At 38.1% G+C, this 20,885-nt stretch overlaps 1 protein-coding gene across 3 annotated transcripts in view; it reads right to left on the bottom strand.

Annotated features, from left to right (window-relative positions):
* LINS1 (lines homolog 1) overlaps positions 1-20,885 on the bottom strand; it is a 30,019-nt gene that overhangs the window by 5,071 nt on the left and 4,063 nt on the right. Inside the window, exons 2-5 of one of the 3 annotated variants that reach the window (XM_009210999.4) lie at positions 3,240-3,736; positions 3,055-3,144; positions 1,691-1,832; positions 354-944 (exon numbers count right to left, since the gene is read on the bottom strand). In XM_009210999.4, the coding sequence (XP_009209263.2) occupies positions 354-944; positions 1,691-1,832; positions 3,055-3,144; positions 3,240-3,638 (1,222 nt within the window). In that variant the 5' untranslated portion in view covers positions 3,639-3,736. The remainder of the gene's footprint in view (positions 1-353; positions 945-1,690; positions 1,833-3,054; positions 3,145-3,239; positions 3,737-20,885) is intronic. The other 2 variants (XM_017960962.3, XM_031668295.1) reach the window with 2 other exon arrangements.

The raw sequence follows: 20,885 nt of genomic DNA, 5'->3' as shown, positions 1-20,885 counted from the left end.
GCAACTGCACTTTAGATTTTTTTTAAAAAGAAGGATTAATATAAATAAAATGCTATAAATACTTGAATATGAATTTCCATCACTTACTTTGAGATGACTCAACAGCAAGTTTTTTAAACCTAAATCATTCCTTATACTTTACAAATTCATTGTAGCCACAAAAAGCTGACATGTTTCTTAAAGGTAAATCCAGTTCTCTTTTTTTTTTTTTTTTTTGGAAAATGTAGCAAGTTATAAATAGGATAACAGACAGCTTAAATTAGTGGAATTTATATTAGTCTTGAGATTTGATAATTATGAATTACTATACTTAATAATTACACGCTGCATACAAAAGGAGTTCGGGGAATTACCTTTCATTTCACTTGCTGACGAACAATTCTGAAACTTGATTTCCAAGGATTTCATTATAACTAAGCTTGCTGCTCTAAGGATGACATGATCTGGACTAGCGATATGTTCACATCCAGGTTGAACTTCATCACCTCCAAAAAAGGAATGTTTTCCATAAACAGACAGTGTCTTCAACAATCCCGAATTCACAGCTTGCAAAACGGCACTAGCTAAAGCCAGCATGTCCATTGCTACATGATGGTCTGGCGGCATTAGGGGAGGTACAGATCCACGACAAAGGTCTTCACCCACTTTAAAGAGAAGGCATTTTTTGAGGAATATGATGACCTTCCTTTTGACAAAAGCCTGAATAGGCCAGGTAATAACTTCTAGCATGCAAGATGGTTTCAAAAATAAAATCCTCTGGCAAGTGAAATGTAACTTCAGGTAGATTCTGGAGGCTATGAGAAACTCAAGCAACTCCAGGAAACATATCAGGATGTTTACTATTTTAGAAGTATCCTGGCAGTTTTCAAAATGCTGAGAGAATAAGGAATTGTAAAACACTTCAAAAATAGTGTCGAAATGAGTCAGGAACTGCTTTAGAATTTCTGCAATTATAAAAATAAGAATTATAAACAGGGAAAATGCAGTCTTCAAATAATTTTACAATTCGGTTTTTATATATATCACTTTATAAGATGAAAAAACAGATTTGGAATGTTTACCTCTAACATTAACAAATGAGGTTACACAGAGTAATGGCTAAGAACCACAGTTAAAATTCATTTTATGGTCAGGTGCAGTGGCTCACAACTGTAATCCCAGCACTTTGGGAGGCCGATGCTGGTGGATCACTTGAGGTCAGGCGTTTGAAACCAGTCTGGTCAACATGGTAAAACCCTGTGTCTACTAAAAATACAGAAATCAGCTGGGTGTGGTGGTGAGCACCCATAATCCCAGCTACTCGGAAGGCTGAGGCAGAAGAATCACTTGAACTCGCAAGGCAAGGGTTGCAGTCAGCCAAGATCATGCCATTGCACTCCAGCCTGGGCAACAAAGCAAGACTTGTCTCAAAAAAATAAAAACAAAAAAATAACCAAAAAGAAATTCATTGTATGAATATCAGTAGCATCAAACAATGCAAGGGATTTACGACCATGAAAAGTTTTACTTTTTTCCTTATGCTTTTTTCTTTTAAAACAGGTTATCCTCAATCAAAATATATTGGAAGAGACTGAGTTTTTCATTACTTTAAGACAGATCAGATGTTCCAAAGTAAGTTTTGTTTCTCATTATAAATACAATACTCCCAGGAGCAAGATGACGATTGTTTATGGGGCCATGTAATCCATACCTGTTTTTTGTGAACATGAATCTTTAAAGATTTCTTTTATTATTGCTGTAAGAGTCCAGAGGCAGTATATTGCTTTATTACTCTCAGAGTATTCAGAAAGATTTTTCTGGCAAAAAGCAATCCAGGAATTACTTAAGGTTATCTGCAAGTGAGAAAATAAAGAAAGTAGTTAAGGAAGGCCGAGACAGGCTGATCATGAGGTCAGGAGGTCGAGACCATCCTGGCTAACATGGTGAAACCCTGTCTCTACTAAAAAATACAAAAAAACTAGCCAGGCGAGGTGGCGGGCGCCTGTAGTCCCAGATACTCGGGAAGCTGAGGCAGGAGAATGCCATAAACCCGGGAGGGGGAGCTTGCAGTGAGCTGAGATCCGGCCACTGCACTCCAGCCTGGGCGACAGAGCGAGACTCTGTCTCAAAGAAAAAAAAAAAGTAGTTAAAATACAATATTTTCTTTACATAACACAACTGTATACCACATTGTTTACACATTTGGTCAAAAGAAGTATGATAATATGTGGTAAACTGAGAAGGAACAGAAATATCCTAATATAATTTAAGTAAAAAATTTGAATATGCCATAAAAATAAAATAAAAAAGGAAGATGAAAACGTTAGCAGTGTTATCTCTAAGTGGTGAATTTTTAATTTTAATTTGCTCTTTATACTTTGTCTATTTTCCAAATTTTCTACTATAATATCACTTTTTATATTCAGGAAAAAGTTATTGAAAGAAGCAAGAGATTATGGTTGAAAAGTCAGTAGATACTTCATTTGTTTAATTCAGAGATAAGAGAAAAACTCAACTCTGAATTTGTTTATATTGTTTTACATTATGCTGAGGATTGTTGTTAGAATTTACATTAAACCTGTGAACATAGGCTTGTTCTCAAGAGGTGGTTCCTAAATCTTTTTAGGGGAAAGGGGTCCACCTAGTAGTTTGAGAATATGCAGAAAGTTACGGACTCTTACGTGAAACTCACCTCTCAGGTTAAGAATCTGATTAAGATTGACAACATATTTAAGACTCTAATCCTTGACACAAATAACCTATTCTATTCTTAAATTTTTATGGTTTTACATATGTTATTATGTGAGCAAACGTCTTATTAATACGAACATTTGAAGGGTAAAAATCAAATGTCAAAGAGCAATTTTAAAGAAACTATAAGAGAAACAAGTTGGGTGCCATGGCTCTCGTCTTTAATCCCAGCACTTTGGGAGGTTAAGGCAGGAGGATTGCTTGAGCCCAGAAGTTTGAGACCAGAGTGGGCAACACACTGAGACCTTGTCTCCACAAAACATTTAAATTAAAAAAAAAAATTAAGAAAGAGAAATAATAACGCACTTTGATTACTTATCTTACCTTTTCTCTCAATTGGAAATAGAGAAGCAATGCAAGGCACTGGGCGGCCATGTGACATAACAATTTATCTGAATTTTGGAACATACAGATCTAGAGGAAAACAAATACAATTAACCACTATTGCTGAATGTTCTTAAAATTTTTATTTTAAATATCTAGATCTTTAAAAAAAACAAATGGCTTACTAATTTAGAATCAACTTTGGCTGATTCTAAGAGAATTTTAATTATATCTCTGTATTTCTCCTTTGCATGGAACTCAGTTTTGACAGACAATATCCGGGTTGTCATCACTTTGATCACTGTTAACTGAAGGAGCATTACTTCTCCGGAACTGCTCATCAGAGAGTTGGTCTTCAAACATGCAGGTGCTACAGCAATGGGAGCCACACCGACAGAGATAGGCTGATGCCTGCCCTGGATACCATAGGTGTTTGCCCATTCTAAGGAGGTGGCTGTAGAGCAATCTTGATCTGAAACTCCTGGGTTGAGATAAAAGATGTAATCATGGCTGTCATTTTCAAGTGTGACTCCAAGAAGTACCTTCTTGTATAACTGTTCTAAAACTTCACAGAAAACTTTCATTTTGACTTCCAAAATGTTTAAGAAGGTCAACAACTCCAAGTTGTAAACATTAAATCTCAGAGGTGCAACGACTCTCTAAGATGTTTCTTCAGTGAAACCTAAAATAGGAAAAGTAATAAAAAAAATTCTAAGTGCTATACACTTATTACAAGAGAAAGCAACTGTTTCCACTTAATCACCAACTCTCTCAAGTTAAAGGGTATGCTGACTGCTTAATTTTTAAAATGGAAAATTGTAACAGGAACATTATTTCAAGACCTTAACAATGAAATGTATGCTTTCCACACAGATTTGAGAGCATAAAATTATGTTTAATTTTAACACAGCAGAAACTTGAGCTTCCCTCTAACAGTTTTCAATGGCTATCAGGGTTTCTTAATCTTGGCACTATTAATATTTGGAGCCAGATAACTTTGTGGTGGGGAGCTGTTTTGTGTATTATAAGATGTCTGGCAGCATTCCTGACCTCTACCTTCTACACGCCCAAAGCACTTCCCACCTGACGTGCCAGATTTTGACAACCAAAAAAATGTCTGCAGACATTGTCAAATGTCCCCTGGGGGACAAAATCACACCAATTGAGAACCACTGAGCTAATTCAAATTCACTAACCTTCACCTCCAATTTATATATAAAAATTTAAAGTTAGACTGCTATATGGTCAAACTAGATTATGGCTATTGCCAATGAAATTCCAACTTAAAATGCATCAGTATCAGAAGCAGCAAGTAGTTACTATAGAGGGAGTATGGCAAGGAAAAACTTAGGACTTTGGCATAAGCAAAAGAGATTACTGAATACCATGACAATGGAATGCTGGAGCCTCTGGGAACAATCTGACCCTGGGGAGGAAGAGGGTTTTGCTCCTTTCATTGCCTTTGAGCTATTTCACACCTCAAATAATTCTTGTCCAGAGATATGTGAATAACTGTCTGACAAAGAGGCAACCCTCTCCCTAGCGGGAAAAATCAGTTTTGCTTCCATCTGTAAACTCATTTTAACATTCCTTCACTCTACATAGATTTCATGGTTTTCTTACTGCTCCTTTAAACAGGTTGTGCCTGGTTCCCTTACTAAAAAGGTAAATAAAATCTTTGATACGTGGTCATTTTATACGGGTTGTGATTTTGCACTCTTGAAATTTACCCTTTAACAAAATTACAGACTTCTCTGCCCTGACCCATTTATAGACACCCTTCCCATCTTCAACTTCCAAAAGACTTCGGAAGGCTACCACTTATACTGGGTCTTCCGTCTACAATATGGCCCACTAGCCTAGTCTTGGTCTTTAATGGCTGGCTTCTTCCCGATTTAGCCTGAATTTCAATTGTTGATTACTCCACAACACAAAGCTGCCCTGTTTTAGTCCTTTCATGGAGAAATAAATATTAAGAAACCTATAGATTTTAAAGTTATGAATGAAACTTTTGATAAGTTTTCTCTGAATCACACTTTCAACCTGTGGTATGCATCCCATATGATTTATTAATACAAACGTTTGTAATGTTGTTCCATCTGACAGTGTTACACTTTATCTTAGCCCTGAGTGCTCTCAGAAGGCCAGAATGGATAAGCACCACACCCTTTTTCAAACCAAGAAACGGTTAACCAGAAAGGACCAACTGAAATACAATTCCCAAATAGGACCTACTTCTACCCTTCCTTGATGACTCCCGTTTTATTAATCCCTACCTTTTCTCCTTCCTCTTCAAGAGGTTTCCTATTAGTGAACATTCTCCCTATTGCAACTGCCTGAACAAAATAATCTCCTTAATTGCCTGATATATCATCTGTCACACATCAGAAATTAGGTCTTCATGTTCCACCTCAAAGTCTAATTCCATTGCACTTACTTTATATTTTAGTTATAATATTTCTTTTCAAACTACTGATACTATAAAACAGAATATTTTGTTTTAATTACTATCACATGCTCAACTCTTTTAGTAAAAATTTCAGCAACAAATGGAATTATTTTTATTTAAATGCTATAGCAATAAAAATACTTCCAATATTCTTATGGGTCACTAAGTCCTTAAATTTTACCAAAATGAGAATGAAATTGCTATCTGACCCAGTTTCAAACCACACAAAGGGCAATTTCATATGGCTCAATCATTTTAGCACACCAACCAAAGTGAATGCCAGTAAATAAAATATTCCAGGGGGTTGATGGGCTGTTTTCTCTCATGGTGGGACCCAGGTTCTTTGGTAAGAGTGATTATGAGAAATTAGACGGAAAGGTTGTAAACTTTAAGAAATGCAGATTCAAAATGAGCCTTTAGAGACAGAGGGGGGAAAAAAGCATTGGGGTTATGAGAGGAAGAAATAAACTCAGTTTCTTCCACTATTCTCTTACAACATGCTTCTGACCTCAGATGTGTGAAGATTTCTCCCCACCAGCCAGTAAGCAAACAAAGCAACTCTGCACAGACCACTACTTGGGCATCCTCCAATTCAATTCTACATTATCTACCTGGGGATACCATCAGATCACACAGATTGAAGACTGAGCCACAATTCTAATGCCAATTGCAAGCCCCAGGATGTTTCACCTGTGCTTCTGATCAACTGGCTCTAAATCGGAGTTCCCCTGACTTCTCCTTTGGGTTTGATTAATATGTTACGGCAGCTCACAGAAATCAGAAAAACATAACCATAAATTCTTCCCTCCCCTACTCGACTGGCTAAGGACAAAAGAAGCCCACTCAGGCTCCACATCCTATCATTACAGTTCATGGCTGTCACTCTAGTGGAACGAGAAGCATGGGAAAGTGTGGTCTTATCAAATTATACAGATGCTGAAAGTTGGGGATTACACCCAGGTATCAAAGGAAAGCTCACAGCAAGCCATCACCTCTGGAGGAAAAGTATACAAAGCAGCACCAGTGCCCACCTAAGGTCAGAGACGTCTGATACTCTAAGATTGGACTCCAAAGGGGAACACCCCACGGGGATCCTCTGGACTTCAATCTCTACAAAGGGGACGCCCTTGGCAGAGGTTCTGAGGTCTAGTACTAAACTCTCCTTAGAACTTTCTCTCGTAGTTGCAATACTGTTTGGCCCCAATGTTTGGAATCTGGAGTTTGCCGTTGAATGGGAAAGTGGGATGGTGTTGCATGTATCCAGGCTTTTGTGCTGCTGTTCTAAGCAGAGGGCCTGGTTAATGTGTGGTGCTCTTGTTTGGAACTGTTTGGCCCCAGTGTCCTTTGGGGTCTGGGGAGGTTTGGCGTTTAAAAATCAAACTGCCATGGAAAATGCTTTACTCGAAATTTTGATTCACAGCCTTCATGGGATTATTTATTGCGGCAAACGAAGTAAAACCGGTGAGCTTGTATTGCTATCTCACGGCTAGGGTTCCAAGCTATTGGATCTTGGTTCGTGTATGTGTATACATGTCTAGACGTGTTTATTTGTATGTACATTTGTTGTTATATGCTGTGTTTACTGAACTGACTTATAAGAGTGCTCATACATTAACTAAGTCTAAGCAATTTTTAAGTTCACGTGACTTAAGTATAACTTTACTAAACAAGCTGGCTTTAAAATTACTGGTAAAATAAAAACAAATGCCTTCAGAACTATCAGCATACATTTTTTGTCTGGTTTTATGTTTGTCTTCGCTAGATATTTTGAGATGTCAGCGTTTGGCATAGAAGATTATAAAACTATAAACCTAGCCAAAACAAAATGATCTTGGTTAGCGTGACTTTTTTTTTTTTTTGACAAATCAGAGAAATCTGTGAAAGGAAAATATCTTGGGCCCCCAAAATCACTAAGCTAAAGGGAACATTCAAGCTGGGAATTGCTTAGGGCAAATGTGTGTCCCATTTTACTCAAAGTCATCCCTCCGGTCATTGAGATAAATGCATATCTGATTGCCTCCTTTAGAAAGGCTAATCAGAAACTCAAGAGCATGCAACTGTTTGTCTCTCACCTACCTGTGCCCTGGAAGCCCCCCCTCCCCACCCCCCTTAGAGTTGTCCCACCTTTCTGGACTAAACCAATGTTCATTTTACATACCATGATTGATGTCTGATGTCACCCTTGTTAAAACTGAAAGAACTGAGCACAGTGAATGGGATAAATGTTTTAGGTAAACTTTTTGTGTAAATTAAATGCTTTATTTTTGATGCTCATTTAATATCTGGGTCATTTCCAATAAAGAAAGGGATGTGATATGGGGAATTATGTTTCTAAATTGTGGAACTGTTCTTATCTATAAATGCCCACATCTGACGATTCAGAATTTCTTGCTTTTTGGGGTTTCACACAAGTTTTAGGTTACTAAGGATAAGAATTCTAGTTAACACATAATTCTGTAGATAATATGTGCCGAAAAGTTTATATTACTAGTGAGAAACATAATAATTGTGTCTAATTCAGAAGTTATCTAAAAGTTAGTTCAGATTACAGATTTGAAAAGGTTATTTATGAAATACCGTAGTAAGAAACCAGTAAGTAGTGGAGAAAGATGTGGAAAAGGTTTAGATAATAAAATATTCTTTAAAACCTGATAGAGAATTGGAGACATTTGGCTAATTAATGTTTTCAGTTAAAGCTCTTAGTCTTGATTAAAATAAAGTAAGTATTGTAAAGAAATGCAGCCAGGTTCAATGGCTCACGCCTGTAATCCCAGAACCTTTGAAGGCTGAGGTGGGCAGATCACGAGGTCAGGAGATCGAGACCATCCTGGCCAAAATGGTAAAACCCTGTCTCTATTGAAAATACAAAAATTAGCTGGGCGTGGTGGCCCGCACCTGTAGTCCCAGCTACTCGGGAGGCTGAGGCAGGAGAATTGCTTGAGCCCAGGAGGCGGAGGTTGCAGTGAGCCAAGATCATGCCACTGCACTCCAGCCTGGCAATAGAGGGAGACAGTGCCTCAAAAATAAAGAAAATAAAAAAAATTTTTTTAAAAAGCATTAGCAGTTTGGCAATTCTTTAATATAGTTAAGCCTGAAGCTGGATTTAGTGTAGAGCCAAATTTCACATACGTGCACGCATTGCTTCACACTATGTTTACTGTTTTGCATGGATAGTGCTGGCACTGAAGTACTTATTGGTCATGTGCCTAGAGTGAATTTCTTGATTGCACAGGATGTATAATGATACTGGTGAACTTAAGGAAACTGAATTGTGTAATAGTAACTAAATACTCATTATGTGGGTTTTTTGGGGCCCTGGGTAACACTGTAGCCTCCAAGATAGACTCAGTAGGAAAATTTATGGTTGGTTTTCTGCTTCTTTGTGCTTCTCGTTTTCATTTGTTTGCTGTTTATTCTCCTCTGGGCTTTGCTCGTGTATGCATATATATAAAACCAGGATTTTTTAAAGTTCCTAAGTGGAAGGCTTTTATTTGGTTCTGTGGGTATTTTGTTTCCTATGGGTTTCTAGAAAGTCATCATTTGTCCCATTTATCTGGAATTCCTAGGCTACCTTTGTTGGGCCTACAGGAATTAATGGAGCACACCAGCTTTTTAATCTTAAACTAACTTTTTTGGAGTTTAGGCTTCCTGATACTTTAAGTGTCTTGATTATACTTTTGTAATTAGAATTTGAGTCATATTTCTCACTCTGCCTAATTTCTCCAAAATTTGTAAACCATTTGTGAATATTCTTAACTCATGTGAATGTGTTTGTTTGCATTACAGTTGACTAGGGTCACTAGGGTTGCTTAGGGAGAAAGAGCCCAGAAATCTGGCATGCCATCAAAAGGGCAAGAATTTCTTAGTAGTTAGACTCTGGCCTCTCTCTCTGTGCAAACTGGTTAAATGAAAGGTAAATGTCACTGTTTATCTCCTCTATAAAGTTTTAATTAATACAAAAGGAATTCTGAGGCTGGTTGTAAGCTGTAGTGAATCTGGTGTGCTTTGTGTGTCTTCCTGTGTTGTTCTGTCATAAAGAGGGGTACCTTAGGATAAACTGTGCGTGTAGGGCCCCAAAAGCCCACTGTTCAAGATGGCCCAGCAAATTGGTCAGTCATGTCCTTGGGAGTTTGACCTTGTAACTATGTGGCTGTACTTTCTCTTTTCACAGTGGTGGCCCGGTTTAGGGTTCAATTCCTGGCTCAGGGAATGAATCCTTTATGTTATACCTGTGTATTTATATGCGTTGTGTGTATAACATAAAAGAGCTTTAATTAACTGGTTAATTAAGAGCTTAAATCAAATATTTTGTCAGAAAAGTAAAAAGTGTATTGCCTTTCATTTAGTTCATGTGACTTAAGTAATCTCTGGGAAATAAAGACAGTTTTAAAGAGTATTGGTAAAATAAAAATATCTTCACAAATGTAAACATTTGGTCTAAATTATGCAGGTCAGATATTAGGTTTGCTAAATGCTTTAAGGTCACAAACTGCTTCTTTGACTTTTAAAAATTCCTTAATTTACTCTGGAGCATTAGATTCTAGATAAATCTTGGGGACATGTGAAATGAGCCATGCCCTCTAGCTATGCAAAGAAGGTTTTACATAAGAAAGGATCTTGTATGATAAATTCTTGTCCTAAAGTAAAATAACTGCTAGTTTAAAAGGGGGATGTTTAGGACAAGTCAGAAAGTCCAAGCATGTAATAGATGGTCTGTGTAAGTCACGAAAGAATTTATGAAAAAGAATTTATGCAAGAAATGTTGTACAATTTAAAGGTGATTTTAGGCCTCCTAAATGCTTTGTAAATGCCACTATGACTCTTAACTGTACAATTTGCCTGTTTTACAGCTAGGTAGGGCCTGGGACACATGGAGTTAGACGCTAGAAAGAGTCAGACTTTATCCGCATTTCTTTCTGGGTTCTAGGCGCCTCACACCTAGTACTTAATTAAAACCCCAAACTTATCAAAGTTTTCACCAAAAGTAAAAGTCACTAAGAGTTAACATTGTAACATGTAACTGAGACTACTGAAGAAACAGTTTTACATGCAAGGTGTGTAAGAAAAGTGAAAGGTGTTGTTCATAAAAGACTATAAGAAAGCATGGGAATGTACATTTTTGCCTAGTTTAAAGGGTTAAAAAACAGAAATAACCAAATTTCCTTGTATAAAGCAGCTAACACAACTAGAACAAGAATGAATTAAATACTTTAAGAAAATACTTTTTGTCAGATTTTCATGTTAAACCAGCTAATACTGAAATTGTTTCGATATACATTATGAATGAACTCCACGATCTAAGTCAAATTACCTTATGATAACCCATCAGTTACTAGTGCTATGCAGCTAATTTGGAGAAACAACTGGCTTTCAAGAGGATATAAGTCTAATATTAACTAAGCATGGACTCACTGAGAACCAGGATGGTCACCTTGTCCTTTCCAAGTCCTTAAAGCTTTTATTATTAAAAGTTCTGCATTCGATGACTCATCACAGAAAAGATAAAATGATCCAAACTGAATATACTGGTGTGGTGACTTACAAATTACTGAAATCGTTTATAACCAATGTTTGGGCCCATATTCCTAGGAAAACAATCAAAGCTTCAGGTACATTTGGTCACCTGATGGGCCATCTAAACATTTTATAAAGTGATTTCATTCAATTGTTATTTTCAATGCATGTTTTCTGGTTGTATAAAAGCTCTCCTATGCAAGAAGGCTCATGTTATAAAACTAAGACATTATACCACGGTGTATTTTCACCAGGTAGAGAAAGTTTTTTATGGTTCACTGAGGACAATCAACCCCTTCACAATCTAGAACCTAAAGATTAGATCTTCTGAGAACATCAGAGAAAGATTGTCCTTGCCATCCGCATTGCAGCAAAATTTTGGAACCCTGAACTTTGGGTTCATAATCTCACAACTGAGGAGGGTCCCTCCACACTCTTGGAGCTGTACACCCACAGGAACCCTTAAGATAAAGCTAACCAAGGAAGTCTCTCCCCAGAAGAACATGGCATCCTTGATGTGAACAGCTTTTCCCAAGATCACAGATCAAGACTTCTACTATTATGAGACTCTTATCTTTGAATATTTTTTGTTTATGTCTCTAAGAACAACAGAAATGAAAAGGGGGTCTGTTGTATGCACTTATGGGGTACACTTTTATTTGTGAAGGATTTTGCTGCCAGTCTCATATATGAATAACCTTATACTTTGACAGATAAAATATGAAGGTCCAATGCAGGTGAGAAACTTTAATGGTACACACATTGCCTCATAATCAGTCAGAAACAGAACATTGGTTCACTTCTCTTAACCCATATCACGAGTTAAAGAGAACATTGCTAGGAGGCATTCAATCTTCTAGAAGGGCATCATTTGTTAGGTCCTTTTTCCATGGCCCTTTTCCATTGCAAAAGAAGCAATAATTAGAAATGCTTCCCTCATGATAGGCTGTATAACAGATTCTTCTGTAAAGGCTACAGTTACACAACAGACTTTAAATTCCCTTGTTAAAGTTATGATAGAAATGGCTGAACAGAGGAGCTGCTGGCACTTGTGGCCTATGGAGAAATACATCAAATGGAAAGTATAGAGATTCATTGTAGGGCATTAACAAAAAGACCGCTTGGTTAAATGAGTAGGCTCTTGAGCTCATTCTTTGATCTATTTGATTCTAGGTGGTTTGGTTTATGGGAATCCCGGGTAAGAAGCATACTCCAAACTCTTGGTATTATCCTCCCAATAGTCGTAACAATGGTCTTGGCCAGGAGTAGTGGCTCATACCTATAATCCCAGCACTTTGGGAGGCTGAGGCAGGCAGATCACCTGAAGTCAGGAGTTTGAGACCAGCCTGGCCAACATGATTAAACCCTGTCTCTACTAAAAATACAAAATTAGGCAGGCGTGGTGGCACACACCTGTAATCCCAGCTGCTCAGGAGGCTGAGATGGCAGAATCACTTGAACCCGGGAGGCGGAGGTTGCAGTCAGTCAAGATCGCACCACTGCACTCTAGCCTGGGAGAAAAGAGCAAAACTCTTGTCTCAAAAAAAAAAAATAATAATAATAACAATAATAGTTTCCCTTGTGCACTGTATTCTCTTAAAGGTTTTAAATGCTTGCACACAGCCATCTCTAGAATGTCAAATGGTCTGTTTTCAACTGGAATGACAAGAGCTGAAAGAAATGTGTGAACATGAGGACACCATAACCTATGAATCACACACTGAGACCAGAAACCTAAAATGAAGGTAACTGAGAGAGGTGCTAAGGCCCTAAGTTTTGGTCACACTCTCACCTAAGTGAGAATGTGACCAAAAGGGGGAATTTTTTAAAACAAAATTATGGGAGGCCATTGTTTTGGACTGAACTCATGCAGTAGGCCCCAACAAACCAAACCAAATCAAACCAAAATGGAGTCGCTTGCATTAAGACATTAAGGAAACACATAGATCCTAGAACAGACTAGGTTTTGTTTTTCTCCTACAAATCTCTAAAAAATGTTCCTGGAAGCATAGGTATCCACTGCCTGAAGTTCTCATTAAATCTTTTAACTAAATTCATTTCCTCTCGCCTAGAAACCATCAAGCTTCAGATGATCATGCAACAAAGGTTCCAGCCAGTTCCAGACACTACTCCTGGTCATCAAGAAGCTACCCTGCCTCCACTAGACAGAGTGGGGCGAGAGTTCCGTTGATTTCCAATAGGTAGGGACTATGCCCCAAGCCAGCATGAAGCAGTTACGGAAGACAGATCATCGGTCTCTCTGCCTCCATAAAGATTTATGGGGATCACATCTTTCTGGGGGGAATGAAGCAAAATAGGGTCTGGAGGTAGGAACATAAGGCTAATTCATGCTGACTTTCTAGAACTAAATCAAATGGAAACACTTCACCTATGAAGTATCCTCTCCATTTACATAGCACGTAGAGTAAGTAAGTGACTTGACTTTACCCTCTTCATTTATATAAGGCGTCACCTAGTAATCAATGGAAACCTCTAGAGGGTATGTAAACGCCAGAAAATTCTGTAACGGGGCTCTTGAGCTTGGCCCACTCCCACCCTGTGGGGTGTACTTTCGTTTTCAATAGGTCTCTGCTTTTGTTGCTTCATTCTTTCTTTGCTTTGTTTGTGTGTTTTATGTGCCTTTCCTTGCTTTGTTTGTGCTTTCTTTGTTCAAGACGCCAAGAACCTGGACACCCATCAACTGATAACACTTCCGGATTTTTATGGAGGCTTCCTTACTTAGGCATGGTTGATTAAATCACTGGCCCTTGGTGATAAACTCAACCTCAAGTCCCTCTCCTCTTCCTGAGACTGGGGATAGGGCTGAAAGTTCCAACTCTGAACAAAGGGCTGGTTCCCTCCCCGGAGCCAGCACTCCATCCTGTAGCCATCTAGATGGTCCAAAAAAAATCACCTCATTCACATAAGGTGGGGTGTGCGAAAGGTGTTTATTATAAATAACAAAAGACTGCCTTTGACCTTTAGTGCTCTGAAGCTGTTCTTGAGCTGCTTCAGGAACCCAGGACAAAAAGCCATATATTTACTTTAACAGAAGATCAACTTACTGTTCTAGTCCCATAGGAAATAATAGGCTTAAAGGAGATGAGCCTGGAATCTTAGATGGAAATCAAAATACATTCATCTTAGTAATACAGGTCACAAATGCCAAGGGGCCAGGCAGCTAATGAATGAATGAATGACGACAATAGGTGCTAGGCTGTTTTCTATTGTGATCAAGCATAAACCCCTCTTAATTACACTGTCTTTAAAATAAATGTCTGTGAGTAGCCCAGTGGAATTGAAAATTGCAGTTTGTGTGTGTTTTTTAAATCAATTGTGGTATTAAAGGAAAGGATAAATCCTTAAGAAAACAAACTAGGGGATTTAACTGACCACAATTTTTTCTGAAGTGGATGCTCTGAGGTTTGCACATCTCATTCTGCATTATCATGCTGGCCTGGGGGAATGTGTACTCTTCAGACAACAAGCTTTTAAGAGACACCAACAAACCCAAGTGTCTGAGGAAGGGTGCACAGGATGCTGACAGGCTTTGAGGCCATCTATATATGACAAATGAGAGATTTTTCTAGCCTGGAGAGGAAACAAACAATTGGGGCAGTCTTACTAGGTAAATGAAGGGGCAGTGCTTCTCTTAAGTGTTTTCTCTTGGCAGAGGAGCTGAAATCCCACACCACGTGGCCTAAGGGTGACCCATATTAAGTATAAAATTTGTCTGAAGCCTCTATTAATTAAGTTCTGTAAACTATTTGAATTTTGCATTATATGCCTAATAAAACCATGTGTTTATTAATATAAAATAACATACTTTCTATCCATCTTCACCAAAATTGCTGTGTTAGGAATACGAATCGTTATTGAGTACCTACTATGTACCAGATACTGCTCTAAGTGAGTTTCACAAAAACTTTATGGGGGGGGTACTTAATTATTGTACCCATTTTACAGATAAGAAAACTAAGACAGAGAGCTGTTATGTCACAGAGCTTAAGGGGCAGAGTCAGGATGTGAAGCCAGAAAATCTATTATCAGAGCCTGTGCCCTTCACCACTCCACCACAGCACTCTTCAAACTTCCACTGGTGCTCCAAAAGTCCAGGACAAGAGTTCAACATTGGACCTCAAATTAAGTAGTAACTTATACAGCTTAACTGTTCACATTGTAAAACAATATCAGTGCTCAGAATCATTTTCACATGCCATGCAAGATCTAAAATCAAGGTCAATTACTATGCAATTTCCCAATATAAACTAAGATTATTTTTTTCAAAAGATACTCAGCAACTACAGGTTGAAAGGTGAATCAGGACAACCATTTGACTGAATTTTAAAAATTATATAGTTACCCCTCGGTACCTGTGGGGGATTGGCTCCAAGACCCACCAAGGATGCCAAAATCCATGGATGCTCAACTCCCTGGCAAAAAATGGCATAATATTTGCATATAACCTGTGCACATCCTGCCATATACTTTAAATCATCTCTATATTACTTATAATATCTAACACAATGTAAGTAATGTGTAAATAGTTGTTACACCGTACTGTTTTGATTTGTATTATTTTTATTATCATATTGTTATTTTTTATTTTTTCTTAATTTTTTTTTTTTTTATCTGAGGTTGGTTGAATCTGTGGATGTGGAACCCGTGGATCCAGAGGGCCGACTATAGTTCCATTTAAGCCCCAGAATCAATAGGCCAGCATGGTAATCAGACCTTCGGGGTCTCTGATTTTGGTTAATGATCATGAATCTTGTGAGATCAAATGCTGTTGGTAGTGCTACTGTCAGTGACATGGTTTTCTGGAATTGTGAGTTTCTGAACAAAACAAAGAGCAGTTGTCCCTCAGGATCCATGGGACATTTGTTCCAGGACCCTCTAAGCATACCAAAATCTACAGGTGCTCAAGTCCCATATATAAAATGGTGTAGTTATTTGCATATAATCTATACACATCCTCGTAGGTATTTTAAATGATCTCAAGATTACTTAAAATATTTGACACTGTACATTGTAAACGCTATGTAAACATTTGTTACATTGTATAGTTTAGGACATAATGACAAGAAGAAAAAATCCAGACATGTTCAGCGCCAACTCTGAGCACAGGGCTGGTTCCCCTGGCAGTCAGCACACCATCCTGTAGCCAAAAATTTTCCCCAATTCCCTAAATACTTTTGATCTGGGGTTGGTTGAATCCAAGGGAGCAGAACCCACTGGAATGGAATCCGTGGATATGGAGGGCTGACTGTACTTTTAGTGGCTGTACCAAACCCAGCAAGCTCCTCGTAAAAAATGAACTATCCACTGTTCCTCCTCAGGCATCAACAGTTCATCAACATTAAAGGCACTGTGAATAAAGGTGACTATGACCTTGATTTTGCTTTCTCTAAAATAATTCCAACCTTTTACAAAAATTAACCCTAAATGGGTCATGGCTGTAAAATTTAAGCTTTTAGAAAAAAAGTGTAGGAAAAATCTTAGGGATCTGAGGCTAGTCAAAGCATTCTCAGACTTGACCATAAAAGCATGATCCACAAATGTAAAAACTGATAAACTGGAACTCAGCAAAATTTAAAACTTGCTCTGCAAAAAACCCTAAGAAGATGAGAAGACAAGCTACAGACTTAAAGAAAAACATTTGCAAAGCACATGACTAGTACCTAGAATATACAAAGGACTCCCAAAACTCAACATTAAAAAAAAAATTGAATTACAAAATGGATCACAGACATTTCACCGAAGAGGATATAAAGACGGCAAATAATCACACAGAAAGATGCTGAACCATATTAGACATTACAGAAATAAGAATTAAAACTACAGTGAACTACCACTACAAGAAGAGCTAAAAATGATTCCAAATGCTGGGAAGGATGCTGAGAAACTAGACCTCTCTTACATTGCTGGTGAGAATGTAAAATTGCACATCCTCTTTGGAAAACAATTTGTGGTTATCTTTAAAAACTAAATATGCAACTGTCATATGACCCAGCAACTGTGCACCTGGGCGTTTACTCCAGAAAAATGGAGACTTATTCACATAAAAACCTGTACCTGATGTCCTTCAGTAAATGAATGGTTAAACAACCTGTGGTCCACCATACCATGAAATACTACTCAGCAATAAAAAATGAAAGTACAACTGATACATGCAACAACTTGGATGGTTCTCAAGAGAAGTACATTGAGGGGAAAAAAAGCCAATCTCAGAAGGCTGCATACTGTATGATTCCACTCTTGAAATGACGACATTAAAGAATGGAGAAGAGAGCAGTGCTTGTCAGCTGTTAGGGAAGCCACTCTCACTTGGTGGGAAGGACTATAAGGGGTGACGTAAGGGATACTTGTGATGATGGAACTGGTGGAGGACACGCTACCCTACATATATGATAAAGTTGCACAAAATTAACTATACACATACATAAATGAATAAAAGTAAAACGGGAAATCTGAATAAGCTGGTGGATTGTGTTGGTGTCAATATCCTGGCTGTGATATTACACGATTGTTTTGTAAGATGCTACCATTAGGGCAAAGTGGGTAAAGACTATATAGTATCTCTCTGTATTAATTCTTTTATATTATTCACTGCTTATGAATCCATAATCATCTCAAAATAGTTTAATAAAAAAATTTCAGACGTCAGTCTTTTGATTCCTAGCATTAATATGTATAGGATTTCATTAGTATCAATTAAAATATAAATAAAATATACTTGAATTTTGATTTTAAAGGTCTCTAGACCTAAAACTGAACAGAACGGTATCTAAAAATGTTAAGAGTATTTTCTTACAGAATATTTAGAGACAGGGTCACACTATGTTGCCCGGGCTGGATAACGGTGGCTATTCACAAAGGTGCAAGCATAGCACACTACAGCTTCAAACTCCTGAGCTCAAATGATCCTCCTACCTCAGCCTCTCCAGTAGCTGAACCACAGGCGCATGCCACTGCACTCAGCTGAAATACGAAGAACGTCTAAGTACGTTGTCTACTCGTTAGAAAACGCTCTCCCATCACTTAATTTTGAAATTATCAAAGAACAAGCTCCTAGTAATTTAATCTTTTTTTTTATGTGACCAAAAATGCCACTACTTTTTAGGACGTTTTCTTTAGATAAAGTCTATGTTTAAATTCAGAATACAAAAAAAATCTAGTTTCATAGTCAATATTAAAAGTAAAAAAATTACTAGTTTTCTTAATATGATGTGGCTACTATACAGACTAATAGACTGGAAAGTCAATAGTGGGCCTTCCCCTAATTCAACAACAGGTTCAAATCTGACCACAGCCCAAGAGGATACTTAATCTATTTTGTTCCATTAATGAAGATGCAATGACACTTGAAGCAGAAGTTGAGGCACTCCAAACTAAGGCTGTCTTCCAAGATTCTGGTTCCCTCCACCAATCAAAACTGCATGAATTTTGACAGAAAAAAATAAAATGGGTCTGGTTAGACAAGAACATCTCCCTCCCCTATTAAAAGAAGTGGGGCAGATATCTTCCAACAGCATGCCGTGTGCCAGTATCTTCCCTTTAGTTCCATTCTTCATCCTCCTCAGTGCCCCAACAGGCTCCAGGAGATTTGGAGTGGGAGGGGCCGAAGGCAGGCTGGACTTTCAAGCTCCAGCAACTGCCAGCTCTCCTTACCTTCAGGGCTAAAGCGGGTGCTGGTGGTTACTGGCCCTTTCCTCAAAACAATGGTGCTCAAACTGTGCTATGCACTTGACAGGTTTATGAAAGCAGACTGCAGGGCCCTACCCTAGGAGTTTCCCATAAGATAGTTCTGGGGTGGGGCCCAATAATTTGTATTTCTAACAAGTTTCCAGGTTACTTCTGAGATAGCGAGAACACAAATTCTGTCACATGTTTGTAAATTGTCTTCCTATTAAACTCTTGTCTTATGACTCTGAAAGAGGCCAGATTTTTTTGGCATGAAGGAAGAGCCTGGCAATCAACTTATAGATAAAAGACTTAATGCTTAAAAGCATTTTTCTGTCAAAGTGATATACTGGTAACAGCCTGATGATACAGGAGCTAGAAATTATTTAGACAGATAGTGAGGGTAAGAGAGTCCTCAGCAAGGCTTCCCTTTTAATAAAAAGCAGCCCCCAAATCATTTCTTTTCTAACAAAAAGCGGCCTGAAAAATCAAGCTGCAAGCATAGATATGCAAGCTAAAAGCCTGCATAGGTGAATGCCGGCAGCTATGCCAATAGGAAAGGGCTACCTGGGGACCAGGCACAGATAAGAATGTAACAAAGAGGAAGCCTGCTGCAATTGGTTATAATCCAAGCTGGCCAAAACCTTGACCGAATGCATACTCTTGGCTGCACTATGCCCCTATTACCATAAAACTTCCCTGGGGAAACCTCCCACTCCCTGCCACGTACCTGAAGCCATGACAGTTCCAGATTAATCACATTTAGTCAAGAAAAGGGTGGCACCCTTATTCGGGGAACTGCCTGCCCATTTCCTGTAAACCTTCTCCTTTTATTATAGAATACTTTGTGCCTTCATCATGCCTATCTGTGTAGTGAGCCCGGACCACATTACATGCCTCTTTTGAGCATATCCACACTCCTCTTTTGAGTGTGTATTTTCACTCTGTAACAAACCTACATTTTCACTGTGGTCTCCCTTTCAAATTCTTTTGTGCAGAGAAGAACCTGACCTGGCCTACTGGCAACAGTATCTTTCTCAAGGAGCTCTATTATGTGACCACTCCAAAGGCAAACCTTTTTTTTTTTTTTTTTTTTTTTTAAACATAGCACAGATTAATGCTAGACATTAGAATCATAACGTGTTCATACTAGAAAAAATCTCAGAGATAATTTAGAGATAATTCTCAAACTGCAGCATCAGAATTCCCTGAAAGGCTTATTAGAACACAAATGGCTGGGCCCACTTCCAGAGATTCTGATTTAGTGGGTCTGGGGAGGGCCCAAGAATTGAACCAGGGACTATGCTTTGAGAACCACTGTGCAATCTACTTGATTTATTGATGAGGAATCTGAGCTCCTTAGGTTTTTATCATATTATGCTAATGCTAAGCATTTTTTTAAATAAATGGAAACTCTCCAATGTATCAATATGAATGATACTTTTCTACACTTAGTTGCTAAATTATGACTATGTTTTAAGTGGTACTTCAGAATGAAATATTTCACAGAAAGGTTTTCCTTAGTCTTCTCCTTTTCCAGTCTATGTCTTGTCCCTTTTCCATCTGCCCCCACAAACCCGCCACCAGTGGCAGGGTAGCATTTAGGAACTGTCTATAGATGGGATACTGTCCAGATTTTACTGAACTCCTAAATTCTGTATGCAGACAAGATGTGATTTTTCAATAGATAAAATGAGATTATCTATCTACCTCAGATAGCAGCATACTCAAAAATTTGCAAAAATTAACTGGCTTATATGTGAAAACACCTATAGAACCCAAGTAGGAGGACTTCGGTATGTCTTTATTTATTAACCTTGAAAGGTTCCTTCCAGCCTCTGGGCCTTGACATAATGTTTCTCCTTCCGCCCACTTTCCCTTTTGTTTTAGACTTAAATATGACTTTCTTTGGCAGGGGTAGGTCCTCCGGTGATATTCTGTCTTCTAGTTCTGGTGCCATATCTTACAGAATGTGTCACAATTACACTTTAACAATCTGTGCAATGATTTGTATGATTTACTAGACTGTAAATTCTGTTAAGAGTTGTCTGCTTGGTTCTTCCCCAGCTCCTAGCACAGCATTTGATACACAGTAGGTACTTGTATTTGTGGGATACATTCCTAGCTGAAGATTAATTTAGTAGTGTATATGTCTCAATCCTAACATCAGTCCCGAAGTATATTT

Source organism: Papio anubis, chromosome 7 (genome assembly GCF_008728515.1).
Source record: "Papio anubis isolate 15944 chromosome 7, Panubis1.0, whole genome shotgun sequence".
Lineage (NCBI taxonomy): Eukaryota > Metazoa > Chordata > Mammalia > Primates > Cercopithecidae > Papio > Papio anubis.
This window is presented reverse-complemented; position numbering and strand designations above follow the sequence as displayed.